The sequence below is a fragment of the Neopelma chrysocephalum genome, unplaced genomic scaffold (genome assembly GCF_003984885.1).
Source record: "Neopelma chrysocephalum unplaced genomic scaffold, ASM398488v2 Primary Assembly neopelma1_164, whole genome shotgun sequence".
Taxonomy (NCBI): domain Eukaryota; kingdom Metazoa; phylum Chordata; class Aves; order Passeriformes; family Pipridae; genus Neopelma; species Neopelma chrysocephalum.
In genome coordinates this window covers 529,142-551,368 of record NW_020897826.1, presented here as the reverse complement: position 1 = coordinate 551,368, position 22,227 = coordinate 529,142, and the positions used below count along the sequence as shown (strand labels likewise).

General features: G+C 47.5%; 1 protein-coding gene across 2 annotated transcripts in view; it reads left to right on the top strand.

Moving 5' to 3' along the window:
* The window catches only part of INSR (insulin receptor), a 59,326-nt gene that overhangs the window by 30,363 nt on the left and 6,736 nt on the right, over positions 1 to 22,227 (top strand). For both annotated transcript variants that reach the window (XM_027701649.1, XM_027701650.1), the window contains exons 3-20: positions 2,262 to 2,577; positions 4,113 to 4,258; positions 4,835 to 4,979; positions 5,222 to 5,436; positions 8,134 to 8,260; positions 8,825 to 9,075; positions 9,813 to 9,980; positions 10,667 to 10,868; positions 15,170 to 15,441; positions 15,649 to 15,791; positions 16,848 to 17,007; positions 17,308 to 17,407; positions 17,668 to 17,735; positions 18,355 to 18,584; positions 18,877 to 18,987; positions 19,326 to 19,485; positions 20,565 to 20,694; positions 20,924 to 21,058. In XM_027701649.1, the coding sequence (XP_027557450.1) occupies positions 2,262 to 2,577; positions 4,113 to 4,258; positions 4,835 to 4,979; positions 5,222 to 5,436; positions 8,134 to 8,260; positions 8,825 to 9,075; positions 9,813 to 9,980; positions 10,667 to 10,868; positions 15,170 to 15,441; positions 15,649 to 15,791; positions 16,848 to 17,007; positions 17,308 to 17,407; positions 17,668 to 17,735; positions 18,355 to 18,584; positions 18,877 to 18,987; positions 19,326 to 19,485; positions 20,565 to 20,694; positions 20,924 to 21,058 (3,079 nt within the window). The remainder of the gene's footprint in view (positions 1 to 2,261; positions 2,578 to 4,112; positions 4,259 to 4,834; positions 4,980 to 5,221; positions 5,437 to 8,133; positions 8,261 to 8,824; positions 9,076 to 9,812; positions 9,981 to 10,666; positions 10,869 to 15,169; positions 15,442 to 15,648; positions 15,792 to 16,847; positions 17,008 to 17,307; positions 17,408 to 17,667; positions 17,736 to 18,354; positions 18,585 to 18,876; positions 18,988 to 19,325; positions 19,486 to 20,564; positions 20,695 to 20,923; positions 21,059 to 22,227) is intronic.

Below are 22,227 nucleotides of genomic sequence, written 5' to 3'. Positions count from 1 at the left end.
TTTTGAATAGTTTAAACTTTGTAGTTCTGAAGACCCAGGAAAATATCCTTCTGCAGGAACACTGGGACTTGTGCTGCTAGCACTCGCTCTCCGGCTCCCACAAACCATTCCTGCCTGCATTTCCCGGTTTGCTTCCCAGCTGGATGCTGTTCCTGCTCCAGGGAGGTACCAGACAGTGTAGGAGTCCTTGCAGGACATCTCTGTGTCAGGGGAGGTGTGGGAGAAACAGCCCAGGCTTTTCCCCCACCCATAAACCTTAGTTTAGACTGGAATTAGTAAGTTTGATAATATTTTGGACTAAATTCTGGAATTTTCTATTGCCAGTATTTCAAATAAACTATTGCTAGACAGGCTCATCTGTGGCCTGGTAAGGAATGTATAACCATTTAAAAAGACCATGTATAACTATTTAAAACAAGCTTCTCATTTTATATTAAGTCTAATACAAGGTGTCATCTGCAAGTTGCTGCTGTTTGGCTGTTGCATTTCAATCAGTTGTGACAGGTTCACAAAACATTGCTAGAAAGGGGCAAAAAGTTGGTCAGCATGAAAGAAAATTAATTTGAAACACACTCCTGTATTTCTTGTTAATGGATGAGTTGTGAGGGATGCACGCTCACCTGCGGTGAGTGACTGACATGGAAGCAGTAAGATATTTGAGATTAAATTATCCTTGAGATAGAATTTCAACTTTGTCCATTTCATATTTCCTCAGGCTGGAACAAACTAGTGGTTGCTCATCTTTACTACCTCATCTACTGCTGCTTATTCCAAGAATGGCATTAACAGCTTTACCACACTTAATTCTGCAATCCCTTAACGTGGGGTGGAGGGGGATTTTCTTCCTAACCACAGCTGGGGATTGGATCATCCAAACACGGGCAGCACATGCTGGGGATCCCACATGCTGCTCCTTTGGCTGAATGAAACTGCACCACGTTCCGTGACTGCTCTGCTCACATGTGTTAACCAGAAATTCAAGATAACACCTCACCCCTGAACACTGGGGTGACTGGGGCCTCCCCAAATGGAGCCCTTCCTGCTTTGACACTGAGTGTTGGACACAAAGCCTGGGGAATCTTGAGGCAGATGGTGTTAATTCAGGACTTATCTCTGTATCCCTTCACTGAGGCAGGACATCAGGAGCTGTTCAGCTGTGCCTTCAGACAGAACCCTCTGGTTTAGTGAGAACAAGGTGGTGTCTTGATCTGTGTCTTGGCAATTCACAGCTGTATCCCAAAGACCATGGGGATAAATCCAGGCCCACATCCCCCACGTAAAGCCCTTTCTTTTGCTGTGTCAAAGCCGGGCTTGGTGTCGGTTCTTGCTCTCAGAGTGCTGATTGCAGCTTTGTTCTCTCCTTCCTGACATGAAGTTCTGTGGCGTGTTCTGGATTAAGCAGTTGGATTTAATCGGTTCAGCCTTGTTTGAACCACTAAGACTGAGCATGGAGGTGCTGAGGGGCAGGACTGACCTTCCCTCGGGAGCTTCCCTGGGTTTGCTCAGCTGCCCCTTGCCGTGTTACTCGTAGTGTTTGCTCTGGGCTGTGCCGCTGGTTTCTAGTTCAAAGCCCAAACCACTCGTTAGAGGTATTGTGGGGCACTAAGTAATTGGTAATTAAAAAGTAAACCATGAAAATCTCAAGCAATAACACTCTTCTTTATGGAGCTATTGAGAGAGTCACCGAAGAGCTTGTGTTGGTCCAGGGCAGTAGGATTCCTGCGGGAAACTGGTGACAGGATGAGAGAGAGATGGGAAAAAAATCCTGATAAAGCTGAAGGGTTGTGTTAAAAGGATTGTTGGACGTGTGTTATTCACAGCATTATTATGGGAAACTTAAAATTCTTAAACTAAGAAGCAAGAACTTTCTGGCTGACACTGGCTGTCCCAGGTTGGGACTCTACAGCTCTTACTGTAGAGTCTGATCACTCCCGAGCTTCAGAAATAATGTTGGAGTCACCAAAGCTCTCCTGGAGCCTCACAGCACTGAACTGAGGAAAAGGAAACTCACTTTTCTCTTTTTGAAGATGAGCATTAATGAGTTGCGAGGATGAATGATAACACCCTTCAAAAACATTATTAAACTGTGGAATTTTCACTGAAAAGCGGAGATGAGGCACCTGCGCTTTGTGGTTGCCTCTTTGAAAGGGAAGATGCCAAAGCAAGCAGGGCCAAGTGGCACAGCTTGTGAGCTCTCAGGGTCACAACATCACTGGGTTGTTCTGTGACTCTCACCTGCCTCTGATGTTTTCTCTCCCCAGTTTGTCCAGCTGCCTGCAAGTCCCAGGGCTGCACCTCGGAGGGGCAGTGCTGTCACAGCGAGTGCCTCGGGGACTGCACGGAGCCCAACGACCCCGAGAAGTGCGTGGCCTGTCGCAACTTCTACCTGGAAGGGAAGTGTGTGGACAACTGCCCCCCTGGGTACTACCGCTTCGAGGGCTGGCGCTGTGTGACCTTCAGCTTCTGCCAGGAGCTGCACAACAAGTGTAAGAATGCCAGGGAGTCGGGGTGTCACGTCATCCACAACAATGAGTGTGTCCACGAGTGCCCCTCGGGGTACATCATGAATTCCAGCAAGTAAGTACGTGGTCTGCAGGTAAAGAATCCATGCTGGGGTTTTTGGGGCTGTGCCTTCCTCTCGCTTGGACATGGGGTTTGTGTTCTCTGTGAACACCAAGAAAAGTTTCCGGCTTTGGAGCGTCTGTAACAATCACCTGGTTGGTCTACTTTAATATGATTTACAAACTAATACCTTGCTAATTCAATCCATTAAAAGCAGACAGCTCTTACCTACCATGTGCTAGGAGTTTATTCTTCCCTTGGCCTCCCTTGTTTCCTCTCAAGTTTGGAAAAGGTGCGAAAAGGGAGATTGAGAGAGAGGACAAGGAAGAAGAGCATCCTCAAATTGGAGTGGTCTTTCTGTAGTAGAGTGGGAGGAGGGAGATGGGCAGTGGAGAGGCTTTAGCAGCCCTGTTTTCCTCCCCTCTAGAACAGCCTCAGGCCAGAAAGCTGGGCTGGAAAACACAACAGGGAGAGGTTGTGGCTGGAAAGCACAACAGGGAGAGGTCATGGCTAATCAAAAGAGCGCAGCATCCTTTGAGTGGATCGTTCTCAGAATATCTGTCCCTCATCCCTGTAATTACTTTCATTGAGCAGGTTCAAGCTGTGCCAGACATAAATGCACAATGTAACAAACAAGTGTAGCGTGAATCAAAGCAGGGAACAGCCATTCTGTCTATTCCCAGGGTTTTTCGACAAAGGAATTAAATAATTTATGTTGCTGAGCTGTTTATCACTGAAAACTTTGTTGTTTGTCCCATAATACCATTATATATTGTGATGAGTCAGATTTCCTATGAATATTGGTAGCTTTGTGCTCGCATGTATTTGCTCCTGCCATAATAAATTTCAGGGAATTCACTCTAACAGGACTTCTTATGCCATTTCCTGTTTTGCTTTTCAGAAGAATGAACAAGCAGCCCCAAAGTAGCTCTGCTGGTTGTGTAACAGCACCATGGCCTCTCCCGTGCTGTTCCAGGCTGCTGCCAGTGGGACCTCACAGCTCTGTTCCCTGCTTTTCCTAGAGCATTTCATTCTCTGAACTAGTTGGGAACACATTTTTGTGGTGTCGTGACCAGGGCAAGCGATGAGCTCGCAGTATTTTCCCAGAGCACAAAGCACATACTTGCCTTTTTTAAAGCAGCTTTATGTGCAGTCTTCAATCAGAGGATTCCCAGATGAAGGGCCAGCTCATCAATTACACGTTTGGTTAACGATCTTGGGATGAAGACTGGGTTTGTTGGTCTTGAAACCCTTGGTATGTAGAGCACTGAGCAGCATCGTGGCGAATGGACTCTTCAGAATAACAAAAATCACTTTGTTCTGGTTTCTGTTATGTAGGAAGAGAGGGAGTGATTTATGTTTGAAGTGTGGAAATGACAATTTAAAGAATTATTTTCAGGGCCAGGTTGGACAGGGCTTGGAGCAACCTGGTCTAGTGAATCCCATGGCGTATTGCCAGGACACCAGTGCTTTTGGGAATTGCTGGGGATGCCCCAGGTGACATTCCATGTTAAGCATCATCCCTGTATCCCAACTGTCTTGTTTTCCAGCCTGCACTGCACGCCCTGTGCGGGGCCCTGTCCCAAGGTCTGTGACTTTGGGAAGGAGAAGACGATCGACTCCGTGACATCGGCACAGGAGCTCCGGGGCTGCACGGTTGTCAATGGCAGCCTGGTTATAAATATCCGGGGAGGAAGTAAGTGCTCCGTGAGTGAGGAGTGGGCAGCACAGGATGGCAGGGCAGGGGATGTGACACCAGCCCTGAGCTGGGGCTTTTCTGGTGACCAGTGACAGCACCCAAGGGAATGGCCTGGAGTCGTGTCAGAGGAGGTTGAGGTTGGATATTAGAGAAAGGTTCTTCCCCCAGAGGGTGGTGGGGCACTGAACAGGCTCCCCAGGGCAGTGGGCACAGCAAAAAGGCTGACAGAGCTCAAGGAGCCTTTGGATGATACTCTCAGGCACAGTGTGTGCCTCTTGGGGTGTCCTGTGCATGACCAGGAGTGGGACTGGATGATGTTGTGGGTCTCTTCCAACTCAGTCTGTTCTGGGATTCTCTTTTGCTTTGACCACCCTGAATCTTAGAGGGATTCAGAAAAATAACCACTAAGCAAAGGCTCTTGAGGTTACTGGTTATTTGGGTTTTTGCGTTAATTGAATTTTTAACGTCTCATGAATTAACATAAACCAGTTCTGTTTAATGTATTTGGGCTCTGATATCGATGTTTCTCTCAGTGATATCAGAGAACTAATCCCAATGTTTTCCTCTCCATAGATAACATAGCAGCTGAGCTGGAAGCAAATCTTGGCTTGATAGAAGAAATCTCAGGTTACCTCAAAATTCGCCGCTCTTATGCCTTGGTTTCTCTTTCTTTTTTTCGGAAGCTCCATCTGATTAGAGGAGAAACACTCGAAGCTGGGTGAGTTCCCTCAAAAGACACTGTATTTGAATGCTTTGAAGTGCAAGGAGTGCCAGTGCTATCAGAATGATTTGTATTTGGAAACAATTCCTAAGTTATTTTTAAACATTCCTCTGCCCATGGATTGTGCCCTCCCAGGGGAGACAGTTTGCATTCACTTTGGTGTCTGGGTTAGTGCACGAGGAAAAAGGAGTTTTCAGTGGATCCCCTCTCAACCCATGTTTTCATTCTTCTTCTTTCAGCAATTATTCATTTTATGCCTTGGACAACCAAAACCTCCGCCAGCTCTGGGACTGGAGTAAACACAACCTCACTATTGCACGAGGCAAACTCTTCTTCCACTATAACCCCAAGCTGTGCTTGTCAGAAATCCACAAGATGGAAGAGATCTCTGGGACTAAGGGGCGTCAGGAGAGGAACGACATAGCCCTGAAGACCAACGGGGATCAAGCCTCATGTAAGAGTCTCAGAATGCAGCAAGACTTGCCTCAGTTCCATCCTCACACTCCTATTTCCCTCAGCCTGGCCCATAATGTTTGTCCAGAGACTGTCCTTGTACTTCTGGTAAAGCACCAGACTTGGCACTTGAGTAAAGTCCTGTGCCATGAGGAAAAGTCCTCACAGTTCTCCCTCTGGAAGGTGCCTGCCTTGCCAGCTTTGGTCCCCAAAGTTTGCTCTCTGTGGGCTGTGCTGGGAAGTTTTTGGGGCTGAGAGTATTATTTTTGAAGAGTTTAGCACAACATTACCTTGGTCCGGGCTGGGACTTCGTGTTACTGCCGAGTACCTGATTAATAGTCATAACCTCCTTTTCCCATGTCATGAGGCAACAGTGGGCACACAGAATAAACATGGGAGAAACAGGATTTCCACCCATCCCTGGAGCCATGTGAGGGAATTGCCATGACAACAGTCAGGGAAATTTTTCCAACAGTTTTTGCTGTGCTTCTCAGAGGTTTTTAAGCTAATGGCTTTCTTCAGGAACAGTGATAAGGCAGTGCCTGTGTCAGCATGGTTAAGGCACTGAAGTTGTGCTCCTGAAGATGTAGTTTTGAAGATAGATTTTTTGGCAGCAGTGCTGCCATAAATGCACCCCTTCTGCCCCCTCAACCCTGCTGTTTGTTCCCTTTCTGTGGCACACAATCTCCTTTCCCTGTTTGTGCCAGTAAGACACTTACAGGGCTGTGTGGTGAACCAGACTGTGGGGATAGAAAATACCCAGCTTTGTTCTTAGCTGGTGGTATCTCTGCTCTGATTCTTTACTTGCCTGCACATAAGAACAGGAGCACACACAGGTTGACATGAGATGCTTATGCAGGTATTGCCAGCAAAAGGCCCAGCATTAATTAAACTGCGATTTCAGATCCTTGCCCACACCCTGCAGTGCAGTTTGGATCATCCTGTGGATGCTCTGTCCCTCTGCTTTTGGGGACAGCACTGCTAAAGGTCCCTTCCAACCCAAACCATTCCATGATTCTGTGATCGCCCAGTTCTGCCCTTGTTACCCTGATGTAGCTGTTTGTGAACGGACTTAAAAAGTGAAGATCTTTCAGCTGACTCAGTTTGCTGGTCTGGTTTTCCACATATCAACACATGCAGCCATGCATGCACAGTGGGAGAAGGAAATGCAATGGCTGTGACCTTAAAAGCTGGCAGTACCAGTGAAAAACACACACAGAGCTGTATCCTCAGGGGCAGCAGAGCTCCAGCCTGGGCAGAGGGAAGGAGTACGAGGAATTAGCTGTCTGTAAAGTTCATCTCCTCCCATGAGACACTGAAAAGCTCTTCCTGCATTGGGGATGAACCTGGATTTGGAGTTCAGACCCAGCTCTGCCATGTGGCAGCTCCTGGGCTGGTGTTTGGTTTGAAGGCAGCTGGAGGAGACAGTTGTATTCCTCTTTGCCAGCTTTGCCCCTCCCCTGCTGAGCTGGTGTCTGTGCCACCCCCACCTCAAACCACAGCTTGCCAGGGTGTTTGGCTTTTTGTTTGCTTTTACATTCCAAGTTAGTTTTCATATTGGCAGCATCCTGTTTACTAAAAAAAATAGAGGAAAAAAAAGAAAGCTTTTGTTTGTTCTGGATGTGGTGCCAGTGAAATGAATGTTCTTCCTCCCTTTGCAGCTACTGCAGGAATAGCAAATCCAGTCAGAGCCACAGTTTATCCTTCTTGGGCTGCTGGGACAAACCTCCTGCAAACACCCTCCTGTTTGCAAAGGGACCAAACTACTCCTGGGCAAGGCTGGCAAATCATGCGCTTCATTTTTGTGCACACCCCATTGCTGGGTTCATCTGTGTAGATCATGATAAATTGTAAAATATGTTGCCTTTAGATTTCCCACCTTTTAGTATTTAGTTCAACTCTTCTACATTTTCATCAATCAATCATGGCTGGGCTTCACGAACGAAGATTTGGGAAGGGCTCTACCCACGTTTCTTGCAAGCACGTTGGTGGCTAAAAAGGCCAATATGAGACAGGCATGTCCAGTTGCAAAAGGCAGAGCAGAAAGACTCCTTAGATGGTATATTCTGCAGGGCACGATTCTTTCTGCACTGTCTTTTCTCCTCAAGGGTGATCCTGGTGCTTTCTCAAAGCCATCAGCAGCGTTAATAGATGGTGTGTCTCCAGGCCTCCCGATTGGAGGCCAGAGTAGACCAGTTATGGTGATCAATATGCCTGAGGCTGAGTTGTTGCTTCAGGGAGTCCTTGTATCTCCTCTTGGGGGCTCCTCTCTTGCAGCAGCCAGTGGCAAGTTCACCATAAAGCAGGATCTTAGGGAGGCGGTGGTTGGTCCTTCATCCTGGAGACGTGCCCTGCCCATCGCAGCTGTGTTCTCAGTAGCATGGCCTCAATACTTGTGACTGCTGCTTGTTCAAGAACAGATGTATTGGTCACATAATCTGACCAGTGGATGTTTAGGATTGTACGAAGACATTTTCATAAAATTATAGCAAAATTTAAGCTGGCAGGAGTCTTAGGAGGACATCTATTCCAACCCTGACTTAAGGTAGGAATAGCATTGAAGTAAGATAAGCTTTTGATAAGCAGCTCTTCTCAGTGCCAACATTCTCATCTTTAGCTTACACTTCTCAGATAATAGAAATTGAAACCCTTATTTTTTAGCATTAATAAATTCATTGTCGCTTGTCATTTGTCTCAGGTGAAAATGAATTGCTGAAATTTTCTTACATCAGGACTTCTCACGACAAGATCCTGTTAAAGTGGGAGCCGTACTGGCCTCCTGATTTCCGTGATCTCCTGGGATTTATGCTGTTCTACAAGGAAGCGTAAGTGACCCACCCTTCGATCACGAACCAGTGGCCATGTTGGGCTCCCACAGTCAGCAGTTGGCCTTGAAGAGTGGATAATAAACCTGTTGTAGGCAAAGCTGTTTAATTGCTGATTGTCTGGCTCCAACACTTCAGTTCCCAATTATACCCTTCTATAAAAGTGTTCATTAAGATCCCTGACTTACCGAGTTGTGGGCAGTCAAAATTCCTCATCTGAGAACAATCCAAACATGAGTTCTTCCAGTTCTTCTAACCATGAAGTTTCTCATCTCCCCACCACCTGCATGGGATGTTTAGGGTTTTATTCTCTTTGAGGTGGGAAAGGTTCTTTTAGAAGCTGATTTTCATAAAGCTGAAAATAATTAGCGTGGATTTAGTTGTTGGGATCATGTGTGGCACAGGACCTGCTCTTTGATGCCTCACTTTCAGAATAAATACAACAAGAGAATTAATACTTTCTCCAAAGAGTAAAGAATGGTAACTTTCAGTGATGTCCCTAGAACTGTTGTTTTTAAAAGATGAGCGAAGATTCTGTTAATTTGAGCCTTTTCTGTCCTAAAGTCCGTACCAAAACGTGACGGAGTTCGATGGCCAGGACGCTTGTGGGTCAAACAGCTGGACAGTTGTGGATGTTGACCCACCCCCACGGTCCAACGAGCCCAAAGCCCAGGCCCAGCCAGGCTGGCTCCTGAGGGGCCTGAAACCCTGGACACAATATGCTGTGTTTGTGAAAACCCTGGTCACCTTTTCCGATGAGCGACGGACATACGGAGCGAAGAGTGAGATTATCTACATCCAGACCAACGCCACGGGTCAGTACCAGCACATTAATGTTGCTTTGCAAGGGAGAAAGAGTTCTAAATAAGTCCTGAATAAGAAGAGGGACAGCCACTGATCTCTTCTCTGTGGTGACCAGTGATAGGACCCCAGGGAATGGCCTGGAGTTGTGTCAGAGGAAGTTTAGGCTGGATATTAGGAAAAGGTTCTTCTCCCAGAGGCTGGTGGGGCACTGAACAGGCTCCCCAGGGCAGTGGGCATGGTACCAAGGCTGCCAGAGCTCATGAAGTGCTTGGATGGTCCTCTCAGGCACAGGGTGTGACTCTTGGGGATGGTCCTGTGCAGGGCCAGGAGTTTGACTTGATAATCGTTGTGGGTCCCGTCCAACTCAGCAGATTCTGTGCTTATGTAAATAGTCTTCTGCCTGGGAGCTGTGATAGTCCCACATCCATGAAACTTTCCCTTGCCTGCTGTACTTTGGTAGGAAGGAATTCCTAAACCAGTGGAAGGGTGTGGGATTCCCTGCACAGGGAGATTTGCCAAGTGTGATCTCTTCTATCCAGCTCATGTGGCCATGAGGCTGGAAGGGACCTCCAGGATCATCAAGTGCAGCCTTTGGGAGCCTGAGTGTTCTGGTGTTTCTGCTGCAGGAACCTACCATGGAGAATGCTGGATTCCCATAGGAATGGCAACTTGCCTGTGTTTGTCCCCCATCCTGTCACCCTCTGGCAGGGCAGTGCAGTGACCTGTGCCTCTTTGCCCACCCACACAGTTCCGTCAGTGCCGTTAGATCCGATATCTGTTTCCAACTCTTCATCCCAAATCATCCTGAAGTGGAAACCACCCTCGGAGCCCAACGGGAACATCACGCACTACCTGGTGTACTGGCAGCAGCAGGCAGAGGACAGTGAGCTTTATGAACTTGATTACTGCTTGAAAGGTGAGTGGCTGCTTCTCTCTCTGGGCCTTTCCTTCAGTCTCTCTCAGAATTCCCTGGAGTTTTTGCCTTGGAGATGCTCTGGGGGCCCAGTTCTGCTGTTTTCAAGAATGTTGTTCAAGAAACATGCTGAGATGCAGCTGTGTCCTCCCCCTGTTCATTATACATTAGGTGCTACTGCCCAGGTATGTGCAAAAGGTCTCCAAAAACATTTCTTACAGAGTAATCAGACATTTTTTTTCCTTTGGGGATCTCCCTGCTGCCCTTGTTCTTTTTAAACTGAGTTACAAGTTTAACAACAGCTATGGAGATGGTAAAGTTAAAAACTTCGGTGCTTCTGGAGCTCAGGGCCAGGTTAATTTTTGAAGGTATCTTGTGCCTGGTTTGGGATTCCTTGAGAACACAGAGTTTCACTGAGGACTCCCAAAATCTCACCTGCTGCCCTGTGTTACCTAAACTGGGATGAACTGGGATAGAACTCACAGACTACAGCAGCATCTGAGCTTTGTTTCAAAAAATGTTTTTGAATCAAAGGCCTGTCAGAAAAGAGGGAACTGCTCAGCCCTGGATGTGAAAGCTCAGGACGCCCCAATGTGCCATGAATCCTGTGCACACTGGTTTGGGTTCTTTGTAGGGTTGAACATCTGCCAAGTTAAGTATGAGTGACACTAAAACTCTTTTGTCCACAGGATTAAAACTTCCCTCAAGGACATGGTCTCCTCCTTTTGAATCTGAAGACCCTCAGAAGTATAATCAGAGTGAAAACGAGGATGTCAGTGGGGAATGTTGTTCCTGCCCGAAGACAGACTCCCAGATACAGAAGGAGCTGGAGGAATCTGCTTTCCGCAAGACATTTGAGAACTACCTTCACAACGAGGTTTTTGTGCCAAGGTAGGAACATCAAACAGTGCTCATGTGGTCAGGGGGAGGGAACTGTGATTAATTGATTGATTATTAAACACAATTATTAGGTTGGATGTGGTCATGTTGCCAGTCTCTGGGCTTCCATGGACCTGTCTACTCCAGCTGGATATGGGTGTTGGAATGGGGACAGCTGAGCACCTACACTGATGTTTCTGCAAATTGGGAAGATCCTGCTTTAATTTCCTGTCTCTGAATCCTCCTCAGCTTGAGAATAAAGTGAGAATCCTTAACAAACAGCTGAATGCCTGCAGCAAATTGAAACTTGGATGATGCCAAAAATAGCGATTTTTTTTTTCTGTCAAAAAATGTTGTGGTCAAGTTTTTCATTGAGTTGAAAAGAAAGGAAAAGGGCAATTTATGAGGCCACAGCCTTGTCCTTCAGCATGGTATTTGTGGTCTTCCTTGCACTTAGTGTGGGAAATACCTCCAATACCATGAGGAATGTGAGTGCTGTGGGTGGTGAATGTCCTGTTTTGAGTGGCACACACAGTGTCACATTAAGTGGTGTTGAATGTCTTCACACTTCATATGCAGCTCAGGGAGGAAGTGCTGGGAAGCAGGTTAGAATCTGTGATGATTTACCCTCTTCCCTGTCATGCATTTTGTGCTCTAAATTTATTCTCAGCTTGCTGCCCTGAGCTAACAAACCTTTATTTGCAGCTCCTTGGCAAAAGCTGTGTCGCTGCACTGAACATTTTCCTTTTTGAATACACTGGATGCGTTACTGGGGTGTTCCCTGTGAGGCTGCTCTGGTGCCTTGGGCTGAGTCCCTCCTTTTGCCATTCCCTGGCTGTTGATGCCCATCAGGACAAGTTTCACTGTGCCAGAGGATGCCAGGACATGACGTATTCTGAGGCAGAGGAGAGCCCAAGCCATGTGCAAAAGCCAACCTCCTCCTGATGTAGGCAGACAATTCTGACAACCTGATTTCTTTTTTATTTCCTTTTTTTCCCAATTTTATTGTGCAGCCAGCCCAGGATGCTTCTCAGGCCAGTTTCTGGGGTATGTATTTTAGGAAGAAACCAATCCACCAGGATGTGCCACCTTGTCAGGCTGCTAAGAAACAAGTCTCCACATCCCTAGGCTTGGCTAATCCTTTAAAACAAACTCTTTTGCTGTTATAAGTCTGTGGTAAAGATACTTCCCTGCTGCCACCTGTCCTGCTTGTCTTCCCCAGCAGCTCCAGGCTGTTGTCATGTAAATCAGAATTATTTTTCCTGTGAATACTGTGCTATCACCTGCTCACAAAGCCTGGCAAGGAGTGTGATTTACTTAAGGTGCTTTTTTGTGGCTCCTGAGAGTTCATTGACCTCTCTCGAGGTGCTGTGTGGCCTCTCCTGGAGAGAAGAAACCTGCCAGTCACGGGAGGGATCTCAGGGATGAAGCCAGCAGGGAATATGAGATGGCGGGGGGGCAGAATCAGAGCAGTTTCTCCCTGATGCCTTGTCTCCTTGTTTTCCATGTGCCATGGCTCTGCCCTGCTCTGCTTAGTCCAGGGCTGATCTCACCCTTCTGGAAATCAGAAACTGTTCCTTCCCCCTGTGCACATTTATTACCAGGATACACTATCACTCTTGTGGGTCAGTTTGCTCTGGCACTGACAAGGCAGACCAGAGATTTTGGGATGTTTCTGGCAGAGCTGGCAGGTGTCTTCACACCAGCTGCTCTGTGACCTCCCTTTGGAGCTGAGCAAAGGGGCCATCAGAAGCTGATGGTTTGCTTCTTCTTTCCTGTTTTATTTGCTCTTATTTTGGAAGAGTTTTGCACAGGTTGGATGGTTACACACTGGAACAGGCTGCCCAGGGAGGTGTGGAGTCTCCATCCCTGGAGATACTAAAACATGGTCCTGAGCAACCTGCTGCAGCTGCCCCTGCTTTGGGCAAGAGGTGCCTTCCAGCCTCACCTGCTCAATGATTCTGTGGAAAGCATGGAAAGATTTCAAAAGTAAGAAAAGTCCTAAGAGGCAAAGGGGAACTAAATGGGAACTGTTTAGGATGTCATTCCATGTATTCTCTCCATTACTGCAAAAAGAGAAAGAGCAAACTCACTGTTCTGTCTCTGTGTCACACACACTCATGGCATTCCCAGTATTCCTGGGTTACAGAGTGAGTAAGATCTGGGAAATTACTTACATTAAAAGTAATTTTTCCCCCTCCTGGGTTTCCCAGTTCAATTAATTAATTGTGTACACAAATATAAACTGCTTTTACCAGCACAGGAGGGAAGCCAGGCCAGGTGTCCCGGGCTAGTTTCAGGTAGAAAAGCTCGGCTTAAGGTACTTAAGGCATTTTTAGAATCCTCCAGCATAGGCCATATTGCATGTGATGAGTTGTCACTTCCAGCCTCTGTGAGCCCCATACTGGTTGTCTGTGACAGCAGGAGGAACCTGGATCTGAGGATTTCACAGGGAAGGTCACTGGAGCTGCTGAAATAGCTCTAATGCAAATTGCACTGGATAACTCTGAGAAGAATCAGATGTTTGAAAATACAGAGAATTTGGCAAGAAAATTGCTGCAAATCCAGGATAATAAATATGGGAAGATTGGGGTTTTATACCTTCACAAGTATTTCTTGCTTTCTGTGACTTGGGAAGGAAGGAATTCTTGCATTTATTCTGTTTCATCAGTGGTCAAATTACTGTTTTACTTGTGAAAAGCAAAATTCCCTTAAACACGAAGACCAGCTGAATCCACACTTTGTAAACAGCAGGTGTAGCTTTGCTTTTATGCAAACAAGGCTCTGGTTGACCATAAGGAATCCTTCCCAAGGAGGGAGGTGACATGACCCAGAGCTGGGTCTCTGAACTCTACCCCATCCTGAGAGGACACTGCTCAGAACAATACACAGGCTGAGGGAACAGCAGCTCCAAAGGGAGTTAATTGGTAATTAAGAAAGAGAAAACTATAAACTGGAATGTGCTCACTGAACCTGCCATTTGGCATCCAGAAATTTCTCCCTGTGAGGGGGGTGAGGCCCTGGCACAGGTTGCCCAGAGAAGCTGTGGCTGCCCCATCCCTGGAAGTGTCCAAGGCCAGGTTGGATGGGGCTTGGAGCAACCTGAGATAGGGGAAGGTGTCCCTGCCCATGGCTGGAATTGGCTGATCATTGCCTGGTAGTCAGAGGGTGGCAGTGGAAAGTTCAGTTCAGCAGCTTCAACAGCTTGTTACATTTTTAGAGACTGGAGATGCCTCAAGTGTGGGTTCAGTTCAGGTCACTCTTTGTACCCTTTAATAGCTGCACACACATAAAAAGATCATCACCCCCTTAAAATACATAGTCTGGATTTCAATGGTGTTAATTCCTTTTGTGTAACTGAATACAGTTACTGATTCACCAGGTGTTGGTTCCAAACCTGGAATTCCCCGTGGCAAATGTGTGGCAGCACATAAAGTGTTAGAAGGAGCAGTTCTGGTTTGGTACTGCTCCCTTCTTTTTCTTTTTTGCCAAGAAAATGAAATTTGTGAATGGCTCTTAATTTTCTGATAAAACCTGACATTAAAGCTGACCGGTGGCACTCACCTGCAGACAGGGGAGGTGACAGGGTCACACTGCTGGTACTGGTGTTACAACTGCAAAAAATTGGTTTTCAGACTGAAATGCAATAATTTGAGAAGCAACATTTGGCTAACAAAACCACACAGCTAATTTGTAATCAGTCATGAGTTTTAAATGCATCTGTTGAAAAGGACTTAATAGGTTTGTTCTCTTAAGAAAAGCTAAAACTGATTCAGGTATCCATTGAGGTTCAGCCATAGGGTTCAGAGCAGCAAATGTATTCCAATGAGCTGTGAAAGTGGCCTTAGGCTTTATAAATGCAAGTTAGTGACACTTGGGATATGTGGCACATTTAAGGTCATCAGAGTCAGGGGCTGTGGTGTGACCTCATTTGCTCAGAGCTAAAACATGTGGGAGCTGAACTCCAAAGCATTGCAACCCTGCACAAGGCATCCTGGCAAAGTTAGATCCAGCTGAGAGATCTTGAAGAACTGGAATTCTCAAGCAAATGCTTGAGACTCGAATTGATTTATTTTTGTTTTATTTCCCTGTGTGAAGTTGAGCAAGGAGAGAGTCTCATAGATACAGAATTTTAAAAAAGACAGATTGCTTGGTTAAAAAAAAATACTCCTGAATTTCTTTGTTGTAAATATGAGGCTTTAATTTGAGTTTTCAGTGGTACCCTGAGCTCTCTCATTTTAACTCTTCCATTTCAGGTCAGTGTGTTCACATTGAATGTAGCAAATAACATGGGGACCTGTGTTGTTTAACAGGCCATCAAGAAAACGGAGAGACCTCGCCTCTGTGGCAAACGCCACCGTGGTGATCCCCACCATCCCAGCCTCTCCCAACAACTCTGCAGCAGCAGCTGAGGGTGCAGAGGAGCAGAAACCTTTTGAGAAAGTCCTGTCCAAGGAGTCCCTGGTGATCTCGGGGCTGCGCCATTTCACCGGATACCGCATCGAGCTCCACGCCTGCAACCACGATGCTCAGGAGTCCCGGTGCAGCGTGGCAGCCTATGTCAGTGCCAGGACCATGCCAGAAGGTAAGGATCTCCCCAAGCTCGGTTTTGGGTTGGTGGCTGTTCCCAAAATGCTGCTTTTCCCATGGGATCCAGCTGCCATATAGAGAAATCGCATAGAACCGGGGCCATCCTTGAGTTCTGATGGGAAAGGGTGATGGATGAGGTTGGCAGGTTTGAATTTTGCCAAAGGTGTGAAATAAAACTTTTTAATCGTGAACTTGGTTCTAGCTAAGGCTGATGACATTGTTGGTCCGGTTTCCCATGAAGTGGTTGAAAAGAACACGGTGCATTTGAGGTGGCAGGAGCCAAAGGAGCCCAACGGCCTGATCGTGCTGTACGAGGTGAACTACGGACGGCTCGGGGAGGCAGAGGTGAGAGTTTCTGCTTCTCCCTTCAGCTTCTGCTGAAGAGTGAAAATTTCTGACAGAGCAAGAGTTTCTGCTTCTCCACAGCACCTCTAGAGAAGTGACTCCACCTGAAAGCCCAGGGCTGTTTAGGATTTAATAGTCCTGGTGCATACAGTGCCCTGCCCAGTCTGGTTTCCTGGTGCAGGAACCAATGGGACACAAAACTTCACTGTTGAATTTGTCTCCTCTGGAAATCTGTCTGGGATAACATCAAGAAATTGTCTACCCCTGTGGTGTCCATTTACCAAACAAGTTTAGCTGATTTTCCAACTTTCTGTATGGAATTTTTTAGAAATGTTATTGCTCTGTCTCAGGTGAAAGGACGAGAGGAAATTGCCTTAAGTTGCACCAGGGGAGGTTCAGATTAGATATTAGAAAAAAATCTTTCATAGAAAGAGTGGTCAGGCATTGAAACAAGTTGCCCAGGGAGGTGGTAGAGTCACCATCTCTGGAGGTGTCTGGATGTGGCACTTGGGGACATGGTTTAGGGTTGATGATGATGGTGCTGGGTTGATGGTTGGACTTGATGACCTTGAAGGTCTCTTCCAACCTTGATATTTCTGTGATTCTGTGACATTTAAGTTGCTTAAAGAAATTAGGAAAGCATTGAGCAGTCCATGAGCTTGTGGGAGTGCTGGTGCCTGGGCAGGTGTCAGTGCCAAGGGGACAATGCTGGTGTCAGTGCCAGGGAGAGAGCAGGACTCTCCGGTCCAGATCTAATTTCAGGGCTGAAGGCTAGTACAGCACATGGCTCTTATTCTCTGTAACATGAACTACTGCTCTGTAAAACACAAATCCAGCACAAAGCACTAAACTAGAGCAGCCCTGAGCCTGTGAGAGCCTTTATGTGTGTGTGTTTGCCAGCCAGGGAGGTGCTCCAAGAATCCCAGGGAGCTGTCAGGGAGCTCTGGATGCTGCAGGAGCCCCATTGGGCTGTCGGGGAGCTCTGGATGCTGCAGGAACCCCAGGGAGCTGCCAGATGCTGCAGAGGGAGGGTGACATAGCCTCCTCTCCCTGCAGGAAGCCCATTTTTGTGTGTCCCGAAAGCACTTTGCCACCGAGCACGGCTGCAAACTCCGAGGACTTCAGCCTGGGAACTACAGTGTCCGGATCCGGGCGACCTCCCTGGCTGGAAATGGCTCGTGGACAGAACCCACCTATTTTTACGTGGCTGATTATTGTGAGTTCATTTTATTTTCAACATTTAATCCCTGATAGAACCTCGGGGGTTTTTTGGAGAATGGGGTTTAGCAAGCAGCGCACAGAGAACTACAGGGAGTCATTAAATATTTACCAAAGTATCTGCTTTCAAGAAACTGGAATTACTTGGAAACGTGGCTTTTCTTCATGCGTTCTCATTCTGACCAACCCCACCATATTCTGAAATAGCTCGTTTCGTATTTGTTGCATTTATTGTATTGAGGAAAAAACTTGGATTTTGGACCTTTGTAATGCCTCCAACTCTCTCTTTCTTTCTTAGTGAATGCTCAGCCTAATATTGCTGTTATAATCGTTCCCATTATTTTTGCCATAATAATTGCTGGAATTATTGGAGCTGCTTATGTGCTTGTGAAAAAGAGGTGAGTGCAATTTCATCTTGCTTTCACCAGAGCAACCAAAACTTACATCCAGAAGTTTTGTTGATTTGCTGGGAGTCAATTTTTGTCTATTTTCTAATTTCCATAATGATTGGAACATTAATGTAGCGTAGGAAGTATTTTGTACCTTTGGAAATGGGGAGAGTTTGTGTTTGCTGCATGTTTTGGGAGTTTATCAAACTGCTTTCACCTGGAGTGTGTCAAAGGCTGCAAATGTGCTGAAGAACTTGTGTCCTTTCCAGACAAACTGAAGGACCAACCGGACCCCTGTATGCATCCTCCAACCCCGAATACATCAGCGCCAGTGATGGTGAGAGTAACCAGGGCTTCCTGCAGGGTTTGTTTTTTGTTCAGTCAGTGCAGCAGGATGGGATTGGAATTGTCTTCATGGGATTTTCTAGTCATAGTGTCCTGTGGCAGAGGGCAGCGAAGATGGGGAAGGGCCTTGAGGACACTGTGAGGGCACTGAGGGCACTTGGTGTGTTCAGCTGCAGAAGACGAGACTGAGGGGAGACCTCACTGCAGTTACAACTTCCTTGGGAGGGGCAGAGGAGGGGCAGGGACTGAGCTCCGCTCTGGGGGGACCAGGGACAGGACCCAGGGAATGGCCTGAAGTTGTGTCAGGGTTGGATATTAGAAAAAGGTTCTTCCCCCAGAGGCTGGTTGGGCACTGCCCAGGCTCCCCAGGGCAGTGGGCACAGCCCCAAGGCTGCCAGAGCTCCAGGAGGGTTTGGTTGATCCTCTGGGGCACAGGGTGGGACTCTTGGGGCTGGGCCTGTGCAGGGCTGAGGGTTGGACTGGATGATCCTTGTGGGTCTCTTCCAACTCAGTATGTTCTGGGATTCTGGGATTCTGTAATCTAAGCTGCCACAGAAGCATCTTTCACAAGGTACTTGCTCAGTTCAGAAATGTTCCCCTCTGCCGCACAGTTTATGTCCCTGACGAATGGGAGGTTCCACGGGACAAGATCACTCTCCTCCGAGAGCTGGGGCAGGGCTCCTTTGGAATGGTGTACGAGGGAATTGCCAAGGACATTGTGAAGGGAGAGCCCGAGACCCGCGTGGCCGTGAAGACGGTGAACGAGTCTGCGAGTTTGCGCGAGCGCATCGAGTTCCTCAACGAAGCCTCTGTGATGAAAGGCTTCAGCTGCCATCATGTGGTAAGTGCTGGGTGCCTCGACTCGTTAGCACATCCCGTCGCACAGCTCCTCATTCTTCAGTGCTTTCAGAGCCTGACTCTCAGCTCCCCAAAGCAGCAGAGATCAAACAGATCTTTCCCTGGGATCTTTCCCTGTCAGATTCCGCAGAACACATCTGCCCAAGTCTGCTCTTTCTAAACCTCTCAGCCAGACAGGGCTTTTTGAAGCTGTTCTCAGCTCTGTTTCAGGGGTTGTTGGCCTTGTCCAGTGTGTTTGGACACAACCTTGAGGGAATTTCTCCCTTATTTTCCAGGTTTGCCTTCTCGGGGTGGTCTCAAAGGGACAACCCACCCTGGTGGTCATGGAGCTGATGGCACACGGGGACCTGAAAAGTTACCTCCGCTCTCTGAGACCTGAAGCTGAGGTAAAGACAGGAGAGGGGGGTCTGTTTTGCAACAGAGTGACCTGATTTGAGGTTTAATACTTCTTTATTAAATGGCTTTAAGCTAAAAGAGGGTAGGTTTGATTGGATACTGGGAAGAAATTCTTCCCTGTGAGAGTGGGGAGGCCCTGGCACAGGTTGCCCAGAGAAGCTGTGGCTGCCCCATCCCTGGAAGTGTCCAAGGCCAGGTTGGATGAGGCTTGGAGCAACTTGGGCTAGTGGAATGTGTCCCTGTCCACAGCAGGGGAGTGGAACTGGATGATCTTTGAGGTCCCTTCCAACCCAAACCATTCTGTGATTCTGCGATTGATTTCTTGTAGAACAACCCTGGTCGTCCGCCCCCGACACTGAGGGAGATGATCCAGATGGCTGCAGAGATTGCAGATGGCATGGCCTACCTGAATGCCAAGAAGTTTGTTCACAGGGATCTGGCAGCTCGGAACTGTATGGTCGCAGAGGACTTCACTGTGAAAATCGGAGGTGGATAGTGCAGGATCATAGATGATGTCTAAGGTCCCTTCCAACCCAGGCCATTCTGTGATCCTGTGATCACCAGATGATTCTGTGCATCACATTTGCTGAGAAGGCAAATAAATGAAGCCCAAAACCAATGTGGCAAACTTGGGTGATTCTCACTGGCCACCTTTGCAGCACTTTCTCTTCTCCTTGACAGAGTTGAATGGATTTCAGTGAGAAAAACATCTTCTGCAGAACCAGAGCAGCTTTTCTCTGGGTGGTGAGGCCCTGGCACAGCTTTCCCAGTGAAGCTGTGGCTGCCCCGCCCCTGGAAGTGTCCAAGGCTAGGTTGGATGGGGCTTGGGATAGCAGAAGGTGTCCCTGCCCATGGCAGGGGGTGGGACTGGATGAGCTTTAAGGTCCCTTCCAACCCAAACCATTCCATGATTCTGTGACATGAACCAGCCTGTTTCACTAGAAGGGAAATTAAACCAGTCTGGCCCTTAAATCATGAGTGCAGATTCAAGAGAAGGAAGTACAATTCATTATTCCCAAACCTCTATCCAAAAGCTGCCTGAGTTTGTCTCACTGGTCTTTGCTTCCATGAGAATTATGACAAAGAAAGTGTTTGGTACAACAAACACAGTGGCGATAATCCCATCATTAGGTCAAGTGACTTTTAAAAGTCATTTGTCTTCCACAAAACAGGTTTTTAACCCAAACCCTTGTGGAAATAAATAAATATAACATTTAAAAATAACCCAAAACCCCACAGTGTGGTGGTTTTTCAGAGCTCTCTGGAGGTAAAGCTAAGGCAGTGGGATTTCAGGCAAAGGGAGCTCTTTTTTCCCTTATAGAGGACAAATAATATAATGTTTAGAATAGAAACTGTCACCAAAAAATTTAACTCTGGAGTCTCTGTAGAAAAAATGCATGCAAAGGGAAATATTTTGAACATTAATCACAAGGTGCCAGATGACTGTCGGCAGGGCTGTGGGGGGAGTGTCACTGGGTGTGCGAGAACAGGGAAGGAAACATCCATCTGGAGATGGGAAAAGCAGGATGGAGGGAGATATTTAACACATCCCAATTGCTTTTCCCAGACTTTGGGATGACCAGAGACATCTATGAGACGGATTATTACCGCAAGGGAGGCAAAGGGCTGCTACCTGTGCGCTGGATGGCCCCCGAGTCGCTGAAGGATGGGGTTTTCACCACCTATTCCGACGTGTGGTAAGTTGTGCACTGCAATCCCAGATGGATTCCAGCTCAGGAGCTCACTCTTTTTAACACACATAGTTTAAACTGACTTGTTCAGAGCACAGACAAAACAAAGCCGTTGTTTTGAAACCCTCTTGTTAAAAATACAGTGCTTTTGAAGTGTGTGTTCTCCAAAATAACTCTGTCGCTTGGAGAGCTCCGGGATGTTCTGTTCTCACCAGGAGTCTTCCTTCTTTCTCAGGTCATTTGGTGTGGTCCTTTGGGAAATAAGCAGTTTGGCAGAGCAGCCGTACCAGGGACTCTCCAACGAACAGGTGCTAAAGTTTGTCATGGATGGAGGATACCTGGATCAGCCGGACAACTGCCCGGAGAGGCTGTAAGTGCTGAACCAGGGACAGTCAGCCAGGCTGCACTCCTGGGCCAAAGTGTGGCCAACAGAGATGGCCCCACCTGTGGCACCTCTTAACCCCTCCTTGACTGGGGAGGAGCAAAATAGACTTTAGGGGAGGCACCTCCCACAGAAGTTCCACCGATAGGGATTACACAGGGTAGTGAGGCCCTGGCAGAGGTTGCCCAGAGAAGCTGTGGCTGCCCCATCCCTGGAAGTGTCCAAAACCAGGTTGGACAGGGCTCGGAGCAACCTGGTCCGGTGGAAGGTGTCCCAGCCCATGGCAAGGGGGTAGAATGAGATGGTCTTTAAGGTCCTTTCCAACCCAAACCATTCTAGGATTCCATGATTCTGTGACGTGAGCCAGTGTGTTTCAATGGCAGGGAAATTAAAACAGCCAAGGCCTTGCATCGTGAGTGCAGATTCAAGAGAAGGAAGTACAAAGCAGAGGAAAAACTTAAAATACAAATAAGCACCGGGTCAGTGGCCCAAAGAAAATGTTCTTCCTCCACTCCATGCCGGTGGATGGCAGTTGGCTCATGTCACGTGGCAGTGGTGGCCACCACCTTCATTCAGGTGGCTACAGAAGCCAGAGAGGAGCTTCTCCTTCCTCCAAGGCCTGATGAGGTTTTCTGTGATTCTCTCTATAAATAGTGTGGAGAATTACAACTTTTTGCCACTGATTTTCACAAATGCATTTTGTGGCTAATGAGGAGGAGAAGCAAGGGAATGCTGTGCTGAGCCATGAGCTGTTTATCCTGCCTGAAGCCATTTCATTTCTCATTGCCCCATTTGAAAGGATGAGGCCAGGCTGCCTGCAGGGTCAGGGAGAAGAGATCACTGAGGGAGGCAGTGAAAAACACCTCAAAGAGGTTACAGACTGCAGCCAGACATTCCCTGTGCCGAGGTCAAGGGTTGTTCTCTGCAGCTGCTCATGATCTTTGCTGTCCGGAGGTTCCTGCATCCCCAGGTCTGCCGGCACAGCCCAGGAGCTCCCTGAACGGCTGCTCTCAGAGTAATTAAAAAAATCCCCTTAATGAGCATTTAACCTGAGCTGGGGCATTTGGAAAGAAGGGTATGTCAAATATAGTGTGGCAGCAGGACCAGGGCAGTGGTTGTCCCTCTGTGCTGAGCACTGGGGAGGCCACACCCTGAGT